The sequence below is a fragment of the Cydia splendana genome, chromosome 5, assembly GCF_910591565.1.
Source record: "Cydia splendana chromosome 5, ilCydSple1.2, whole genome shotgun sequence".
Taxonomy (NCBI): domain Eukaryota; kingdom Metazoa; phylum Arthropoda; class Insecta; order Lepidoptera; family Tortricidae; genus Cydia; species Cydia splendana.
Window position 1 is genome coordinate 6,104,494 of NC_085964.1, and position 19,180 is coordinate 6,123,673.

Consider the following 19,180-nt stretch of genomic DNA (forward strand, 5'->3'; position numbering starts at 1 on the left):
CCTATTGTCCCACCCTAAGGGTAGGATTTTTTCCAAATTTTTATTATTATTACGACTACTATGTAAAAGGTTATGCGTGGTCATACGTTACAATCGGTGAGTGAAAAAATCAATCATCCCCTATTTTCCTACCCTTAAGGTTGGATTTTTTTTTCCAAATTTATATGGGACCAACTTCGGGGTATACCCTTTCCAATAAAAAAATAATTATCAAAATCGAACATCTCTGTAAAAAGTTATGCGTGGTCATACATAAAAAAAAATATATATATATACGCGTCGACTTGAGAACCTCCTCCGTTTTTTTTGACTCGGACTCTGATGATAATGCAATATTATGATAACATGGACCTGGTCTGATGATGGAGACAGGAGATGGCCATGGGAATAAACGCAAACTAATTGTGTTTGGGTATGTTAGAATTGTCTCGATGGGTATTAGTTGGCTGAGGAAAGAAAAATACATTCAGCGATTTATAAAACTTTTAAGCTTATACCAATAATTGATTTTTTACCAAAACTTATTCCGTATTTCAATATTTTATACTGATAGAGCAATGTCCATTATAGGGAGCCCATTACTGGATCCACGTCCATTACCGGGGTTCCATTACTGGAGCTTTGGTGTCCATGACTGGAGAAAAAAAACATAGTTTTAATTTGTTAAGTATGTGGAAACTCATTGCAGTATCTTGGATACAACACGCCTGAAACATGAAAGAGGGATAGGACATTCATCTTTTAACACGCTAAGCGGTAGACCATTTACATATATCAGGGAAATATCATAAATACTCCAAATTTCCTCTTAAATGTCCCATGACTGGTGCTGTTACCTTAACAATGTATATTTAAAAATGCGGGCAATCACTGGTAGTGGGCAATAACTACCATTTTACCCTAGTAAGTAGGTACTTCAGCGGGCACAACTAGGGGCCAAAATGACTCGTGAAGGTGGCAGAAGTGGCTACACTGGCTACAAGTTGACTGCCCTGCCACTTAGAAACTAGTTTACAGTAACATCAATGGTCAGGAACTAGGCAAATTATTGCTCTGGAAAAAGATCAATCCCCCGTGGTTCATCTATAATACACCAATCAACTCCGCTCTAAACGCAACACATACGATAACTACCGCTCACTTTCCTATTTTTCTTATCCAACATGATCTTACGCGATTAGCCATACACCTAGTATAGAAACGGGCCCAACTTTTTCAGGAGATGGGCGCTTTCTTTACATAGGAGTATTCAATACTAACATTTAGTTACAGGCTTCATGCCCTGCTCATTTCATGAGCTTTATTTATGTTCTAAAATGTTTTTAGGCAAGACCTCAATATTTAGATTACAATTTCAATAAACGCATCCAAATAACAATTTGGACGCGTTGGTAAATGATTTTATTGCTCGTAGCAATATTTACTTAGGTACCCCATTAATTTTAATCGGATAACGTTGAGAGAAGAATCATTCATAAAAGCTGCCGAAACGCAGTTCGAACAGTACTTCGACGATTAATAAGTGAAATACAACCACCAAATTTTTGCAATTGTCCGAATTTTGAACCAACACACGGTGATGCGCAACCCGAGTCTTCAAACCTCCAGCAGGTCGCCGTAGCCGTTGGCCGTGGAGCGACTGGACGAGTTCCCGTCGCGGCGGCGGGATCACGTCTGGTCGCAGTCGGTGTAGTGCGAGGGGCCCTCGTTGGAGCACACGGAGTCCTCCGGCGTGCGGGAGGCGTCGCCGGCTTCGCTGGCCTCCACGGCGCTGGCGCTGCCGCCGGCTTTGCCCTTGCCGCCTCGCCGCGCCTGCAACGCCTGGACATAGAACCATTCGTTAGAGAGCTATCGACAACGACAGAGGTACTGAAGCGTGTTGACTTTTAACAATCGGTATGTGTAATTAAGCGTAGTAGAGTTTCAAGAGTTTGAGTCATAGGCTCAATTCACTCATGCTATTTTTGAAGATTATGGTTATGTAATAATGATTAGATAAACCATCCAGTCTTGGCACTATTTTGAGTAAGTGCTTGATGAACCTTTATCTCCTTATAAAGGGCTGGGCTACATGCATGAAAAATATTTTATAATGTTTGTTCAATAAACAAGTTTAACAACACGAAATTAAGACAAAACTGTGAAATATAAATACGCCATTTTTTTATTACCCTATTTAATATGTGTATTAAACACTTTGGCGCAGCGCTACACGCTTTTACTAAGGGGGCGTTTTTACTCGCGGTGCGCGCCCCACATTTATGTTTTACAATTTGGAAGATTCCGGGGTATAATAGATAGCAGGTTTATTAGAAACAGTTGAATCTCACGGGAAGTAGAATCGATTGACGTACAGATGTAGTGCATAATTGTTTTCCTTCGTATTTTCTCGGAAACTTTCGTATTTGTCATGCTAATTCAGTCAACATCAGTACTTTTTGTACCGAGACTGACTGAAATAGCAAGACACGTTCGTACGTGTGAAAATACGAAGGAAAATGATTATGCACTACATCTGTATATTGCAAACATTTCATGCATGTAGCTAATTGAGACATTTTGGTATTTTTTAACTTCAATGGCGTTTTAGGTAAATAAGTACCTACTGAGAACTTATTGCTTGATTATTAGGATAATACTTCAGATACAAAACTCAACACGCTTTATAATATCTAGTGCATTTAGACAGGTCAGGATGAAACGTGAATCATAAATTATTCGTGTAGCATCGGTTTAATCTCTACAAATAAACGTCAGCGTGATGAAAGACGCTCAAAGGAAGATCAAGCCAAACGGCAGAAATAGCGAACAAAAACATCCGTTATTATGGTTTCAATCGAGGAATCTCGATTGAAAGATAAAACGGATAGTTCCGAGCGCAGAGCCGGGTGCCCAATGGCTGGGGACCCGGCCACAGATAAAGCAGACATCCGAAACATTGCAGACGGACAGGGGTGGGGCGCCGGGGCGGGCGGGCGCGGTCCGGGGGCATGCGGGTGCTCCACGTCAGTGCACATGCGATATTATCACACCTTTCCTTACCTTTTCACGACTGCCCTTTTTCTAAAGTCGGTGTGGGATGGAAGATGAAACATTTAATTAATGGCAATGAAGATAGAGAACACCGATACAGAAGGGTTGAGGTAGGTATCACATAAGTAGGTACTGTTCAAGAATAGGTTTGTATAAAGGTTGACGAGTATTTTGGGAAAAAAGACCTCCTACATATATAATCTGCAGAAATACGGGATATAACTAGTTAGTACTGGATAATGATGTAGCAAGTAATAAGTATAGTAACTATAAGGATCTTGCATATTGTATACTTACTCGTAGATGGGTGTACTACTTTACTGACCAGAAATGCTCAAATATATAGGTACTTACATATTTGGGTTGTTGTAGGTACATACGTTACACATACATAGGTTATGGGATGGAAGTGTTCTGTAGATGCAAATGTTTATAATTTTTGACAAAATTGTCGTTATCGGATGTCCGTCTGTTGTATGGTTCCATGTTATGTAATTATTATAAATATAACATTGATAATGACATGTGTGAAATTTGAAATTGTACATACTTAAGCTTACATGGCACTTATTGCTGTTATGGCGCGTGAAGTACATGTTATTTCATGTAGCACTTGCACTTGTGCTAATCTTTTAAAGTGTTAAAGGTATGCATGATGTGTCTCAGAGGCGGATTATGCTTTATATCCATTGGTTGATAGTTTACCAGTCAGAACCACGGCGATATAAAAACTCAATGGATAGTCCAGCCATAATATGATGCTACAAGTATATCAACCTGGCACCAAGTATACCTGTAAGGAAAACCGCCTGTGCGGCGGCTTGCGTCCTCCCCTGCGTTTGCTGATATGAGGGTTGTCCCGTCGGAGCGTTTTGTTCCTGAGGATCTCTAGCTGCACGTAGAGCCGCTTCAGCTCGGCCCTCACTTCCTCGGATGTGGGCTCCTCCTCGCCCTCTACACCGAAGCCCTCTGCTGGGCCTCTGCGAGATACCTGAAACCAAGTTTTTGAAGATAATTTCCATCCAACAAAGTGTGGATAGAGTCGGATCACATTAGTTCAGTTTTCATACCAAGTTTTACGTAGTATGAATCCTTACTGCCAAGATTGTGCAAAGTTAGCGTTTGTCAGAATCTACCTGTATCTCTTGGCATAATCGCTTTTATAGCTGATTTCTATGTCTAATAGTTTTTATACTGTTACCTCCTGCGCAAGAGACCGCGCGCGGTATCCATGCCACAGCCTGGGCGCGAGCACGCACGCCAGCGCGGCGCCGGAGGAGACCTGCGCGCGCGCCGTGGCGGCCAGCGGCTCCTGCTCGGGCGCCGCGCCCGCCAACGCCGCGCCGCGCCACGCTAGCCCGCTAAAAAACTCGCATGCCAGCGCGGTCGCCAACCAGCCGCGCTCCTGCATAAAATACAATACATATTAAAGATGTCATTTCGTGGGTAACGAGTGTAACTCATCCGGGGTTAAGTCGCTCTACTTTTGCGAATCTTTGTCATCAGGATATATTATCGCAAAATGGGTCGCAGTATTAAGAAGCATTTCAGCACCCGTTCAGTTACATGGGGCCATGTCTCGTTGGTGTCCTCCTAGACCTCTCTCTTTTACGTTGCAAATGTGAACTGGGTATGTAGAGGTGGCTTCCGTCTATAATAACCTTGTATGAAGCACAAGGTTTTTATCAAAATCATTTTTAAGATCTATTTACCTGGACGAACGTCGACTGGACAGAAACGGCTTTGGACAGAGTAGCATGGCGGTCTTTGGTGTCGGAGGCCAAGATCCACTTCGGGTCGTTGCGCCACAGCAGTAAGTAAGTAAGTATTTACCTGGAAGGGCACATTTGCGTTCCTCGCCGCATATGCGATCCTAGCTCCGGCGGCTAGCAGCAGTAGTTCTGCGCCAGCGGTGACATGATGCCAAGCCGCATTGGTGCAGCCTTCTCGCTCACACGCCGCTGTCGCAGTAAAGGCTGCTAAATAACACGTAGCGCCACAGAGCATTGCGCCTACTATTCGTAGCACCTGCAAAGTACACAAAATTATCGGTAAAACAACTTGTATGTAAAACCAGTTATACGCATTTGTTCAGTTTGAAATCTATAACATAACTTATAACCCATAATTACATCACGGCCAAATATACTAGCAATGTCCTATCACGGTAATTTGTAACTTGCAGTTGTAACCTCGGACTCCACCACGGAAAAAAGAATGAGCGCGCCACGGGCTAGGAGTACAAATAGTCGCAGCATTACGTGACCGTACGACACGGAAGCATAATGGCATTAATGGCATTATTATAAATAATGTTGTCTTATAGTGAGTGAATTTAGTGAATCCTACAGAGCCGTAGCACTCCAAGAAGCTAAACGTTCGCAGCGCCCATAAGCCACTACACCTTCAGTATCGCAACACAGTGTACCTATCATACATGAGTCTTTAGGAACTCAGCAGCACCCACGATCGAACCCAAGAAACATCACTGAACCGAAGCACACCACAAAACCAAACTCACGTAATCACTCTCCCATCAAGCAGGGTGACTATAACTATAGTATAACAAGAGATCATGCTGCCATCATGTATCATACATATATAAGTATAATGACGTACCTCAGAGTCCCTTGGAGTCCACCGGTGCGCCTTCCTAGTCCGAAACTCAGCCAGAAGCACCCACAGCCGCAGCACCACTGAGCCGTAGCACGCTACGAAGCCCAGCTCGCGCAGCCACGCGCCCGCCACGCAGCGCCATCGCGGCTCCTTGATGTATTGCGTCGCTGCCTGCACAATATACAATATTATGGTAACTAACTATGATGGTAAAACATAACTCCTGCTCCCGAGCTCTCTACTATGATGGCTCAAATAACTTTTGTAGGCTAAATTTTCTGAGAATGTTGCCAAGGTTGACTGTACGACGAGTGTTTAACTGTTTAAGGCATGGTGCTAATAGCTAATAACCACCAAAAATAACCTACCTATAATGGAAATTAATGGGTCAATTTTTTCATGAAAAGTGCAAACTTCACGTCCCTCTAATAGGGACTGCCTAGAAAAATCAAATCACCGTCAACACAAAATTTACACCTTGACCTTTGTAATAATAAGTAATAAAGAGTCTCGACCAACACCTAGAGAGACTCTCGCTGGGTGGTTGGATCAAGGGTCAGATGCAGAAGGCGGTAATTTTGGACACGGCGCGTATAGTACGTCGGTTCCTCACTCTGCGGCCCTGACCACCGGCAGCTTGGGCCCTGCCCCGCTGCCGGCGGCACCCTAGGTTAGGTTTTTTTATAATGTGTTTATATGTAAATATTTTTTATTGTTTTTTAAGTGTTTTTATATTTTACTTTTATATTCATATTATAAAAATACCTAACTTAAGACGAAAAATAAATAAAAAGAAGTAATAAATATACATATACATACTTCCTATACTTCCCTGTCTTATGTCATAAAAATTCCCTACATTTAATATATGTATAAATAATATAAAACATGTGATACATTGTCACGACTTGATAATGATAAGATAAATCTAAAATGTCGATTTCATTTCAAAAACAAACTTAGATAAAAGAAGTGCAAAGATACATTATTTTCACTGTGTTGATAATATTACGTGTATTGACTGCACACTGACGGCAAGATAACGTCAGATTACTTAACAATTCATCATATCCATTTTGTGTAGGTACACAAAGTTGAAGAGCGATTACCCGATTGGTGACAGAAGCTACGTAAATATGATATAAGTAGGTATGTGTACCACTTGCTACTTACGGATCCATACATCAACAGAGCCCCAAGCAACACCACCTCTAGCACAGTCCACATGCCCATTGCGACGGCCTGGAACCAATAATACAACATATAATTTATAACCTACTGTCTAGTGTCTATTAGTGAAAAAAAAAACATTTATTTAGTCATAATAAGTGTTATAAAAGGAATATAAAACTAAAATTAACTACAATTAAAATAACTAAAGCTAAAAAATTTAAAATACTTATCAATATTTTGCGCCCTTGGTAGGGCCCATCACGCAGGCAGCGTTCCCGCGCTGGATTGCTATGGCCAATCTTTGCGCGAGAAAGCTGCCTGCGCGAGTGGCCTGTGGCCTCCCTTAGGCGTTTGCTGAGCGCCTTGTGGAGCACCCGAGCCCCCCTACCCCATGGACTAGTGTCTCGACGCCAAAGGCGTCTATTAGTATATAGGTACTTCTATTCCATTTATCTTCGGTATAAGTATTTTTAACAAAATAAACAAGCAACCATTAACATCCTGTCTTCGCGGATCCAAGAGTTACTTACTTTGCACTTTCTCTTTCTGAATATAATGAAGCCAATGACGAGGCACACGAGCATGCCGGCCAGGTTGACGGCTAGCAGCGTGGCGTGGAAGATCTCCCCGTCGCACTGCGCCTCGTCGCTGCTGGCCATGCCGCACGCGGCGCACCGCAGGGGATCCGTGATGGCGGACCCGCTCAGCCAGCCGCCGCCGATCTCGTGCCAGTAGCCCCGCCGGCACTTGCACCGATACTTTAAAACAAACACATTTATCAAGATAAATGATATTATAGGTATATAGGTATTCTTAAATATAACTATGTTCCATAAACATCAGTAATATCACTGTCAGAGAGCCGAGAAACGCGGCACGTTAACAAGTACCTACCTACAATCAGTAAGTTAAAAAAGTTAACCAATATTGATAATAATATAGCGTAATGTGGGGACTATTATTTACCAATTAAAAATGTAAACCTTTTTATTAATTGCGGTGGGTTAAAATTTGTGTAGGATCAGAAATTTACTGACGTACCCCGCTTTTGGGCCTTCTGACAGTCCTGTCCTGTCTGTATTTTGTACCTCTATATTTTGAAAGTCAGATCCCGAGGCCGGAAAGGCTTCACAATCCGTTGTGTCCGGATCGCAGGCCGGCGGCCCACCCATGCGATCGTACATTGCTTCTTCGCACGGCATAACAGGTATTCGTCGGAACAGCGCCGCCGCGGCACGCAGAGCGCCCGATCCCCGTGCCGCCGCCGCGCCGCTCCACCAGCCTCTGTCTTCCCTTTCGCACGAGTACCAGGCATTCGACCAGACGACGTTACTCGCGTTCCATGCGGAAGCTAAAGTTTTCCAGAATTGCTGGAGGGCTGCAGAATTGTTTTGTTGAAAGATAATCAGTCTGGGTGGGTCGGCGACGAAGAGGACGCCGAGGCGAAGCTGCGGTGCGCCGAGGGCCACAGCGTCGGGCGGCGGGTCGAGCTGGGCGGCTAGCACGGAGCGCGCCAGCGCCGCCGCGCGCGTCTCGTTCACGCCGCCCGTCTCGATCAGCTCGGACAGCGACCGCGCAGCATGCGCAGCGGCTGACTCTACCTCCAGCACGTTCTAAACAAACAAAATTTTAATAAACTTTAGTATATTAATAATCTTTTACAGAAATGAACCACCTTCGTGCCATCATTTTATGATCTTCAGCAGGTTCATTTCATCAAACAGTGTGTTCCTGTAGCGTATGACCACTGTGAAGTTGGTTCCAATGTTGATATGTATTAAAATATTTTTTCCAGATCAGTCCATCAGCCGGCTTATTAAGAACGAATTTTTTTTTAGAAGTTTATTAAAAATCGGAACATTTGGAACTCATAAGTACCTAATTAAGCTTAGAATAAATTTAAAAGTGGAAAAATCTGTCTTGGGTCTGGCTTGAACTCACGGCTTCTGGATCGATACTCCAGCGCTCTGTCATCTGAGCCACCAAGACCTCATCCATAGCCAGCAACAAAGAGTAAAGTAAGTATAGGTAATGGCAGGGTGCTGGAGTCGATACTGTAAATTACTGTCTTGGGTGAGACTTGAACTGAGTTCAAGTCTCACCCAAGACAGTAATTTTTCCACTTTTAAATTTAATCATAATAATCATAATCATAATCATCATTTATTAATAATATAAAATTACATGTCAAATAGGTACTACAATATGTAGGAAGGTATTATATAATATTATTCTTATTCTATGACATAGGTTTACTTATAAATAGCTCTTTGTGGTCATAGAACGTCTGCTCGAGGAGCCAGTGTTTAAGTTTAGTTTTGAACATTGACGCACTTTTTGCAGTAACAATTTCACGCGGAAGGCAATTGTACACTTTTCGACCCATTACATGACTTAGCTTTTTGGTTTTCGCGAGTCTGTGCGACGCGAGTGGCAGCATTCCAGCGCGCGCGCTGCGCATTGCGTACCTACGCGGGGCTTCGATGATTGGATTGGAGTCTACTTCATCACGTGTATTTATTGCCATTTGCATTATTAGAAGCGAGGGAAGCGTGAGTATTCCCAACGACTTGAACAGAGGCCTCGCGGAGTGACATTGAGGGACGCGAACTATCGCGCGAACGGCGCGCTTTTGGAGCCGGAAGACTCTCTCCCAATCGGCGGCACCGGCCCACAGTTCAACTCCGTACTGCAGGAGAGCGTGGACTGACGCGAAATAGCACGCTCGGACCATTTCAAATGGAAGTACTCGAGCCAGCCGCTTTAACGCAAAGCATGCCGTTGCGAGTTTCTTGCACATTTGGTCTATATGGCCACTCCAGGTGAGGCAGCTGTCTAGCTCAAAGCCAAGAAATTTGGAGTTCATTACTTGGCTGATTACAGTGTCATTCGCAATGACTGACTTTATTCTAAATTTAATAGCATCGTTCGCTGACGTTTCTGCTTGTTAAAAATTTAATTACTTACCTAATTATTGACGTAAATCCGGTATCTAGGGATTTGTAACGTCTATCTATGCCAGCAGTGGTAAACCGAGTAAGATTTCTTCAGTTGAATACGAGAACTTAACTTATCGAAGACGATACCTAGGCAATCCTATCCCTGTGAATACACAGATTTAAGGCTGCGTTTCTACCAGAGATATGAGAGGATGCTTAGCGAGGGATGTGTTTGTTAAGAACCAACAGAATAATGTCAACTAGAGCTGCGCTGAACGAGGATAGGTAAATGATTCTAGATTTGTATCTATTTCTAGTAAATATGTAAGCCTGATTGGGTAACATTTACCTCAAAACACCTAGTGTTCTTTTAGCTTAGGATTATTTATCCAAACAAACCCTTTACCATGGTAAAAAAAACTCTTTTGTATGGTAGTATTATCTGTATTATTCGACTATGAATGAAACCCATAATAAACATCCTTATCACATGTTACGTGCATTACGTATATCAACTACATAGCTGTTATCTCCACGTGACATTTATGTGTTTATACTTGGAAAACAACTTCGGGCGTTTTTTTTCCTGACACGTGAGGGAGTCAGTACGAACGCCAGGTTTCCGGAAAAGGGTATTGCGTCCTGTCCGTATATTCCGGTCGCAGGCGAGCATATGTTTATTTAGTATCAAAACTAGCAATTCAAATACGCATAATAAGTTATTCCAGGGTCACAGTTTGCTGGTCGATTTGAGTAGGTCGTCTGCGCTTGGTAGGCGATGATATACCTCTACTTACAGAGACTGTCCTGTATCAGACCCGACCCTGACCCCGGAAGACATAAGGGCAAATTTTATTTTCGACCATTAGTAAAGCGATCTCATCATTCTCATCAATTTGGATTAGAAAAGGTTTCGAGCATTTACTTTCACTTATTGTTTTACCAGGTGTTGCTCGCGCCTTCGTTCGCGTAGATTTTGATATTGGTTGTTGTAATTAAAATAAGTAGCAGTTGGGTTACCTAATTAATTTGAATCGAAATTTTTGAATTTTTTGAAAGAATCGATCAATCGTCAATCGATTCTACTTACTATGAAACTCCTGAAAACCTGCTATCTTAAACATGCATATTTTTATGTTAGCATTTAGGGTCAAACAGATCACTGTGTTATGTCTTTTCTGTAGACATACACAAGAGTTAAGGGCTATAAAGGTTAATTTTCTTATTTAACCCTTATCCACGTGAAAAGGTCCTCCTTTTATTTAGAGAACTATGATAAAATCATTGCTTATATGCCCACAAGCTGTTAACTATTGCCCACAGGAGAGAAAAATGTACTGTTCGCGATAACACACTACTTTTCTCTCCTGTGGGCAATAGTTAACAGCTTGTGGGCATGTAAGTAATGATTTTATCATAGTTCTTTAAATAAAAGGAGTACCTTTTCACGTGGATAAGGGTTAAATAAGAAAATTAACCTTTATAGCCCTTAACTCTTGTGTATGTCTACAGGAAAGACATAACACAGTGATCTGTTTGACCCATTAATGTGGTGTTATTGAACGCGTTTATAAAGAAACAGAGTGCAATTCAACATGTCGCTATGCGATTTTTTGTCTCGTAAAAAATGTAATATCGGTACCTCTGTACCTACTGTTGTTAAATTTATTTTACATTTGAGACACATACGTAGCTCTTGTAATAATTAACATGTTTGATAGACCCGAATGCGAATGATGACAGCCGAGTCTACGCCATACAGTTTGAACTGATATGAGCTTCAAAAGTATATAGGTAGGTACGCTAAAAAAATCACGCTATCCAAGCAATATTCAGAGAATGAGCCACAGTCCGACTAGCTCAGCACAGATTAAGCACGCTCTAGTCGCTCTAGCCTAATAACTTTAACGAAGCCCCTTCGTAAAATAAACTGGTCCAGAAGTCGCCGCGGCCTGCGGACGAGAGCTCCCCAAGCACAGGCGCGTCCACTCAGAAAAACCCGTGTGCTCCCCGGTGCTTACGGATCTGGAGGTCAGATTACGCTGGTTCGGCGTTATCATAGCTCTGTGAGGTAAGCGAATAGACGTCTTGACTTAAAATTAATTTCCTCAAGTTTGGCCGTTGGAAGTTGGTGCATTTCTCCTGGCGACGTCCGTATAATTGGATGAATTATTTATAAATTTAATGTCTTTCAGGAATACAGACGAGTTTTTAATTCGAAGAATATACTCAATTTTAATGCTCAAATCGTCCAATATTAGAAACTTGTTGATTTTGATTAAGAAAATTTAATATTGTTTATCTCCAGGTTTATGATAGACATTGATAGGATATGAATCATAAGAAACAGCAGTTGAATGAAATTTAGGTCAGGTTTTGTATGACGAATGCATAATTCATCTGCGCTTTATTCAAATGATAAATCTAAACGGTGTTGTAAATAAATAAGTAGGTATCTTCTACTTGGCAGATAGTATGTGCCTATTTATTGTCATACGGCGATTTGTTGTGTTATTGTGTACATTTCAAACCAAGGACGGTACCACCAAACCAACCACAAACGGTTTCACCAAAGTTTCACATTAGTCTATCTTACGGCATAACTTATGTGTTTGGAGCTCAAGCAGTGGCTGTTTCACAGCAGATTATTTCATTATGACGATCACGCTAGCACAGACTGACAGTAATAGTATAAAGGTGGGATCAGACGGTTCACTCGGATGAATGTTCACTTGAGTGAATGTTTCATTTTCCTTTCATTCCACGTTCACACGGCAGCTGAAAAGATTATTCATTTTTTCTTTTCTTTCACTATGGCGTCGAATGAAGTTGTGCATCTTGGTATAAGTTTAATTTGTGATCAAACATTTAATAAAGATTTTAACAAACAAGATGCAAAGAAAACGTCGTCGGTAGCTCGGTAGTGGCTGCGACCTTGGATCGCAAGAAAAAAAATATTTGGAGCCTCGAATATATTGCTGAGAGAACTAGCCGATGAAGATCCGAAATCCTATTGCAATCATTTGCGGATGACTTAAAGTAATTTTGTAGAACTTCTATTATTAGTAATAGGTCCGTTAATAGCGAAAGAAAACACTTTAATGAGAGACAGTATACCTAGCCGAATAAAACTCCAAATTGTACTGCGATACCTTGCTACTGGCGATTGTTTTGGAACTCTGAGATATTTAATAGGTACAGAGTAGGTACCTAGAAATACCATATATCCTACTTTGTTCGTTCCACTTGAACACCATTTTATTGCTTTTACGTTATCTTTGTCTAGCTAGATAGTAGGTAGTATACCCACAGGATTCGAGGAAAATATGCAAAATCCGAATGAACGTTCATTTCTGTATTCACACAGTTCATTTTTTGTTCATTCGGAGTGCGAGTGAAAGATGCCGAATGAAAATATCCAACATTGTTGGATTCTTTCACTAATGAATTAATTTTTCATTTTGGGTTCATTTTGTGGTCAGACGTGTCACTTTGAGTGAAAGATGAATAATGAAACTAGAAAATGAACCGTCTGATCCCACCTTAAAGGTATGAGCCAGACTTATGCCTGAGTTATGCCTCGGCCACAGAACACACGCTTGGATCGTCACGAGCGTACACACTCGCCGACCGTCGTATCGTACATTTGTGGCATCAACCTGTACGGTTACCATCAGTTTGCTGATGGTAACCGTACTGCACGCTCTGAGCGTGCGTTTCGTGTCGAACTCTATTACGGTTACGGTGACATCTTCGCTTGCTGCGTTACCGAGGGCCTAGGCGGTGGGTGTCGCAACAACAGCGGGTCGACAAGCGGCGGCGGCGGCGGCGGCGACTCGACGGGCGCGGCCGCCGCACAGACCCCTACTCCCGTTACATCCACAACAAGTCTTACCGAGGGCCTAGGCGGCGGGTGTCGTAGCAGCAGCGGGTCGCAGAGCGGCGCCGGCGGCGGCGACTCGATGGGTGCGGCCGCCGCACATCCCCCTACTCCCGTTACATCCGCAACAAGTCTTACCGAGGGCCTAGGCGGCGGGTGTCGTAGCAGCAGCGGGTCGCAGAGCGGCGCCGGCGGCGGCGACTCGATGGGTGCGGCCGCCGCACATCCCCCTACTCCCGTTACATCCGCAACAAGTCTTACCGAGGGCCTAGGCGGCGGGTGTCGTAGCAGCAGCGGGTCGCAGAGCGGCGCCGGCGGCGGCGACTCGACGGGCGCGGCCGCGGCGCACGCGCACCATGCGAGCGCCCACGCCGCCCACCGCGCCCGCATCGCTCACCTCCAGCCCCGCCACATCTGGAACATCACTTTTATCGTTAGTATATTGTTTAAAGTTATCAATCAATCAATATATATTTATTTCAGACCAAAATTACAGTCCATATTTGTTAGTTATGTACATGTTATGTTATGTCTGCAGCATTTTCTTACTTGAATAAGCAAAGTATTGCAAAACTTTAACCCGACTACGATCTCTTTTGTACAAATTACTTCCTTCTTTTTCAGAGTAGTATGTAGGTACCTAAATTAAAAATGTAACCCATATCACCCGTGTCGCAAAACTAATGTAGGTTTATATAGTTATTTGTGTTGTGTGTTCCACCGTAGCGTCAAATTAAATTCCAGAGCTGAATTTGGGAAATGCGGTATCAATATCAATTGTATTCGTTTTAATTCGGGCTAACAGTTTTAGCCAACATTGAAAGAGGTTTTCTTCAATAAAAATCGTAGCTGAGTTAAAGCTTTTCTGATATGTCGGATCTCAGGTACTGTATGCCACTGACCTAAGAACCAATAGCACCATTCTAACCAGAAAGTCCAAGTTACCAATGCCCTATTTGTTTTGAATGAATCAAAAACGTTCTTGGTCTGACAAATAAATGCCTTGCAATTATTTCAGTAGGTACCAAATTTCCGCTTTTAGCATAATGTGTCACTTTATTTAATTACCTACAATCTACCCTTCCTAACTTTTTTAGGAACACTGAATTTAGTGTGTGTGTAAATCAGGCAATTAATGAGACTGATAAATTAAATATTATAATAACAAAGAAATGGTTTTCTTTGTTATTATAATATGGCCCAGCCCAAGTTCTGAGTTTAAGGAGTCTTAGTCTTAGGATGTCAGAAACCGTTTTCTGAATTCAGCAATATGAAGGACAAACAAAGTACACGTTATTCACTATCAGCAACTGACTCGTTATATAACTTTTATCCTTTTATCTTTTTAGGGTTCCGTACCCAAAGGGTACTCCACTGTCCGTCTGTCTGTCTGTCCGTCAGTCTGTCACCAGGCTGTATCTCATGAACCGTGATAGCTAGGCAGTTGAAATTTTCACAGATGATGCATTTCTGTTGCCGCTATAACGACAAATACTAAAAACAACAACAAACGTGTCTTTTTTTGTCGTTTTTGCGTAATGGTACGGAACCCTGTTGAGAGAACCCGGTTGTAATCGTTTAATATGGGATAATTATGTGGAATCTTCATATTAAGCAGTACAGTAACGGAAAATTGTTCTATTTTTTACTTACAAATATGGGCCATTATGGGGTAGGGTTAGCCAACAACGGACCACCGAAAATGTAGGCACGCGATGAGTCGATCAGGCGATTCCAATTTGCACACGGAACACACAATCTACACAGCGAACGTAACAGGAATACGAATTTGGATTGTACTACGTTTTCAAATTAAAAGGCGGAAAAGGTGAAATCAATAATTCCATTGGGATTCGTAACAAAATAATTATTTTTTCCATTTGTTCATCGAATAGGATCAATTTGAGCCTTTGCCACAAAGACAATTAAATTGAAAGGCATGGAGATTTATATTTATGTTCATTGTGATAAAGTCACGCATCTCAGTCTATGACCGATGGTACAGCGAGCTGCAATATTGCATGGACGAGCTGCAGCAAAATTTAAAGACGACCATGCAGTAGCTGTACCCGTTAGCTATATTAGCATTAGCTATAAGGTACGCAAACTAATATGTATATAAACATCAAACTTTCTATAAAAATAGGAAGTACTACCACGACACTGAACTTTCCACGAAATTTGCATGCATCACACATGTACACGTGTTAAGTCATTTCTGTCTTCAGTTGGCGGAGAAGACAATAATTTCCTTTTCAACTAAGTCTTGATAATGGTTGGCGGCACGCAAGTTGTACTCAAGATCATTCGGATTCCGGCGGTTATATTTTATTGCACCTTTCAGTGCGAACGACACCACCCATGCCAAGATGACAATCTTTTGCGCCGTAGCGAACGAAATGCCTCTCTCTTTCTCTATCGCACTATACTCCATATGGAAGCGTGATAGAGTGATATTAGCGTTTCGTTCGCTACGGCGCAAACGATTGTCTTCTTGGCTAGGCTACGTACTATGGACAACGTAAAACTTCGTAGCAAAGCTGGGCCTTGATAGTACGAGTATTTTACCTCTGTGAATCATAAAGAAGATTAGGTGCGTATTTAATGATATCACGAAACCAAAGTTGAAGGCAAGTTTTTGCCGCGGCGAAGTTCCAAAAGCTTGGAGCAGTTAATTGGAAATCCTCGTAGCGGTTTCGTCGGCACATTTTTTTGCTGCTCTGAAATTTGACTCTGATTTCTTTGGTTTGACCCAGATTTTAATACTATTTAATAGTACCTATTGTCCTTAATAGTACCTATTGTCCTTGTTTGCTGGGTATTTTGCATTTCATTTAAATTTATCTTTATTAGGTAGTAGGCACCTACCTATTTTTTTTGTTCATTGAAATTACCATCAATCCTATCCTATTCACACTTGTTTCTGTTATTAGTTAGCATCGAAGTGACTTATATCATATCACGATATCACAAGTACAGAGACCACCGAAATATTAATAAATTAAAAAACTGTAGCGTAGACAACTTTACTAAAACTCGCCAGCTAGGGAATCACTGAAATAATTTCTGCGTTCTTCTGCTTTTAAATCGTCAGCTGAAATACCACGATAACATGCCACAGCCGTATTCAGCGGTCCTCTTTTGTTCATTGCAATTTTGACAGTTCAGCCGTGACATTTGTCATTTATTACGAAAGTTGCAATTTGATAGCCTGATAGAGGTCCGCCTAAGCTAACTATGGGAGTGTCATTATTTTAAACGTCATACCTAATAGCATTAATGATGATACCATATTGCAACACTTTGTTATTGCATATGTTATGCTGAGTAAACTTGGTCTGACTCTATCGCCTCGTCTGTTAATGTTTCGATTCCATAAAAGACACACCAAGATATAATTAAAATCCTTTTTAATGTAAGGCGAGATGTAAACATATCCTTGACGACTTTGACGTCGACTCTTCGTCGACTGTAGATACATAAAATAATCAACAATAATATCAACATTTTTTCAAAGTAATATTAAGAGACTAAGGTACCTGTATAAAAAAGCTCTAAGTACTTTAGTGGGTAGCTGAAAATCTTCCTAAAAATTTTATTCATCTGCCCTCCTGCGATTTAAGTGATGTTAATTTGCAAATAGTCACCCGAGACCTCCTCCCCCTCATTTAATAGATTTAAAAGCCTTTTGCAATTAAGGTGACACACTGTCTCTTCCCGACATTCATCAAGAAAGTACTTGGGACGAGTGCGCATTTATAATCGTTGGATATCTATAAGAGAGTAGGTATAGGTAATTTATTTAGATGACTATAGTAGTATATAATATATGACACTAAAAGTAGGTATAGCTCTAAAGTATAATGGTATGGTATATACTTAGCTAATATAATAATAAAGAAATGGTTTTCTTTGTTATTATAATATGGCCCAGCCCAAGTTCTGAGTTTAAGGAGTCTTAGTCTTAGGATGTCAGAAACCGTTTTCTGAATTCAGCAATATGAAGGACAAACAAAGTACACGTTATTCACTATCAGCAACTGACTCGTTATATAACTTTTATCCTTTTATCTTTTTAGGGTTCCGTACCCAAAGGGTACTCCACTGTCCGTCTGTCTGTCTGTCCGTCAGTCTGTCACCAGGCTGTATCTCATGAACCGTGATAGCTAGGCAGTTGAAATTTTCACAGATGATGCATTTCTGTTGCCGCTATAACGACAAATACTAAAAACAACAACAAACGTGTCTTTTTTTGTCGTTTTTGCGTAATGGTACGGAACCCTTCGTGCGCGAGTCCGACTCGCACTTGGCCGGTTTTTATTATATTAGCTAAGTATATACCATACCATTATACTTTAGAGCTATACCTACTTTTAGTGTCATATATTATATACTACTATAGTCATCTAAATAAATTACCTATACCTACTCTCTTATAGATATCCAACGATTATAAATGCGCACTCGTCCCAAGTACTTTCTTGATGAATGTCGGGAAGAGACAGTGTGTCACCTTAATTGCAAAAGGCTTTTAAATCTATTAAATGAGGGGGAGGAGGTCTCGGGTGACTATTTGCAAATTAACATCACTTAAATCGCAGGAGGGCAGATGAATAAAATTTTTAGGAAGATTTTCAGCTACCCACTAAAGTACTTAGAGCTTTTTTATACAGGTACCTTAGTCTCTTAATATTACTTTGAAAAAATGTTGATATTATTGTTGATTATTTTATGTATCTACAGTCGACGAAGAGTCGACGTCAAAGTCGTCAAGGATATGTTTACATCTCGCCTTACATTAAAAAGGATTTTAATTATATCTTGGTGTGTCTTTTATGGAATCGAAACATTAACAGACGAGGCGATAGAGTCAGACCAAGTTTACTCAGCATAACATATGCAATAACAAAGTGTTGCAATATGGTATCATCATTAATGCTATTAGGTATGACGTTTAAAATAATGACACTCCCATAGTTAGCTTAGGCGGACCTCTATCAGGCTATCAAATTGCAACTTTCGTAATAAATGACAAATGTCACGGCTGAACTGTCAAAATTGCAATGAACAAAAGAGGACCGCTGAATACGGCTGTGGCATGTTATCGTGGTATTTCAGCTGACGATTTAAAAGCAGAAGAACGCAGAAATTATTTCAGTGATTCCCTAGCTGGCGAGTTTTAGTAAAGTTGTCTACGCTACAGTTTTTTAATTTATTAATATTTCGGTGGTCTCTGTACTTGTGATATCGTGATATGATATAAGTCACTTCGATGCTAACTAATAACAGAAACAAGTGTGAAAAGGATAGGATTGATGGTAATTTCAATGAACAAAAAAAATAGGTAGGTGCCTACTACCTAATAAAGATAAATTTAAATGAAATGCAAAATACCCAGCAAACAAGGACAATAGGTACTATTAAGGACAATAGGTACTATTAAATAGTATTAAAATCTGGGTCAAACCAAAGAAATCAGAGTCAAATTTCAGAGCAGCAAAAAAATGTGCCGACGAAACCGCTACGAGGATTTCCAATT

The 19,180-nt window shown here is 41.2% G+C and overlaps 1 protein-coding gene across 1 annotated transcript in view; it reads right to left on the minus strand.

The window, feature by feature from the left end:
* Nucleotides 1-894: 894 nt before the first annotated feature.
* The window catches only part of LOC134790518 (G-protein coupled receptor 179), a 63,433-nt gene continuing 45,147 nt past the window's right edge, over nucleotides 895-19,180 (minus strand). Inside the window, exons 2-11 of the mRNA XM_063761340.1 lie at nucleotides 13,903-14,055; nucleotides 7,911-8,435; nucleotides 7,353-7,580; nucleotides 6,823-6,891; nucleotides 5,653-5,820; nucleotides 4,867-5,061; nucleotides 4,235-4,438; nucleotides 3,827-4,024; nucleotides 3,043-3,063; nucleotides 895-1,821 (exon numbers count right to left, since the gene is read on the minus strand). Coding sequence (XP_063617410.1) covers nucleotides 1,669-1,821; nucleotides 3,043-3,063; nucleotides 3,827-4,024; nucleotides 4,235-4,438; nucleotides 4,867-5,061; nucleotides 5,653-5,820; nucleotides 6,823-6,891; nucleotides 7,353-7,580; nucleotides 7,911-8,435; nucleotides 13,903-14,031 — 1,890 coding nt within the window. The 5' untranslated portion in view covers nucleotides 14,032-14,055 and the 3' untranslated portion in view covers nucleotides 895-1,668. The remainder of the gene's footprint in view (nucleotides 1,822-3,042; nucleotides 3,064-3,826; nucleotides 4,025-4,234; nucleotides 4,439-4,866; nucleotides 5,062-5,652; nucleotides 5,821-6,822; nucleotides 6,892-7,352; nucleotides 7,581-7,910; nucleotides 8,436-13,902; nucleotides 14,056-19,180) is intronic.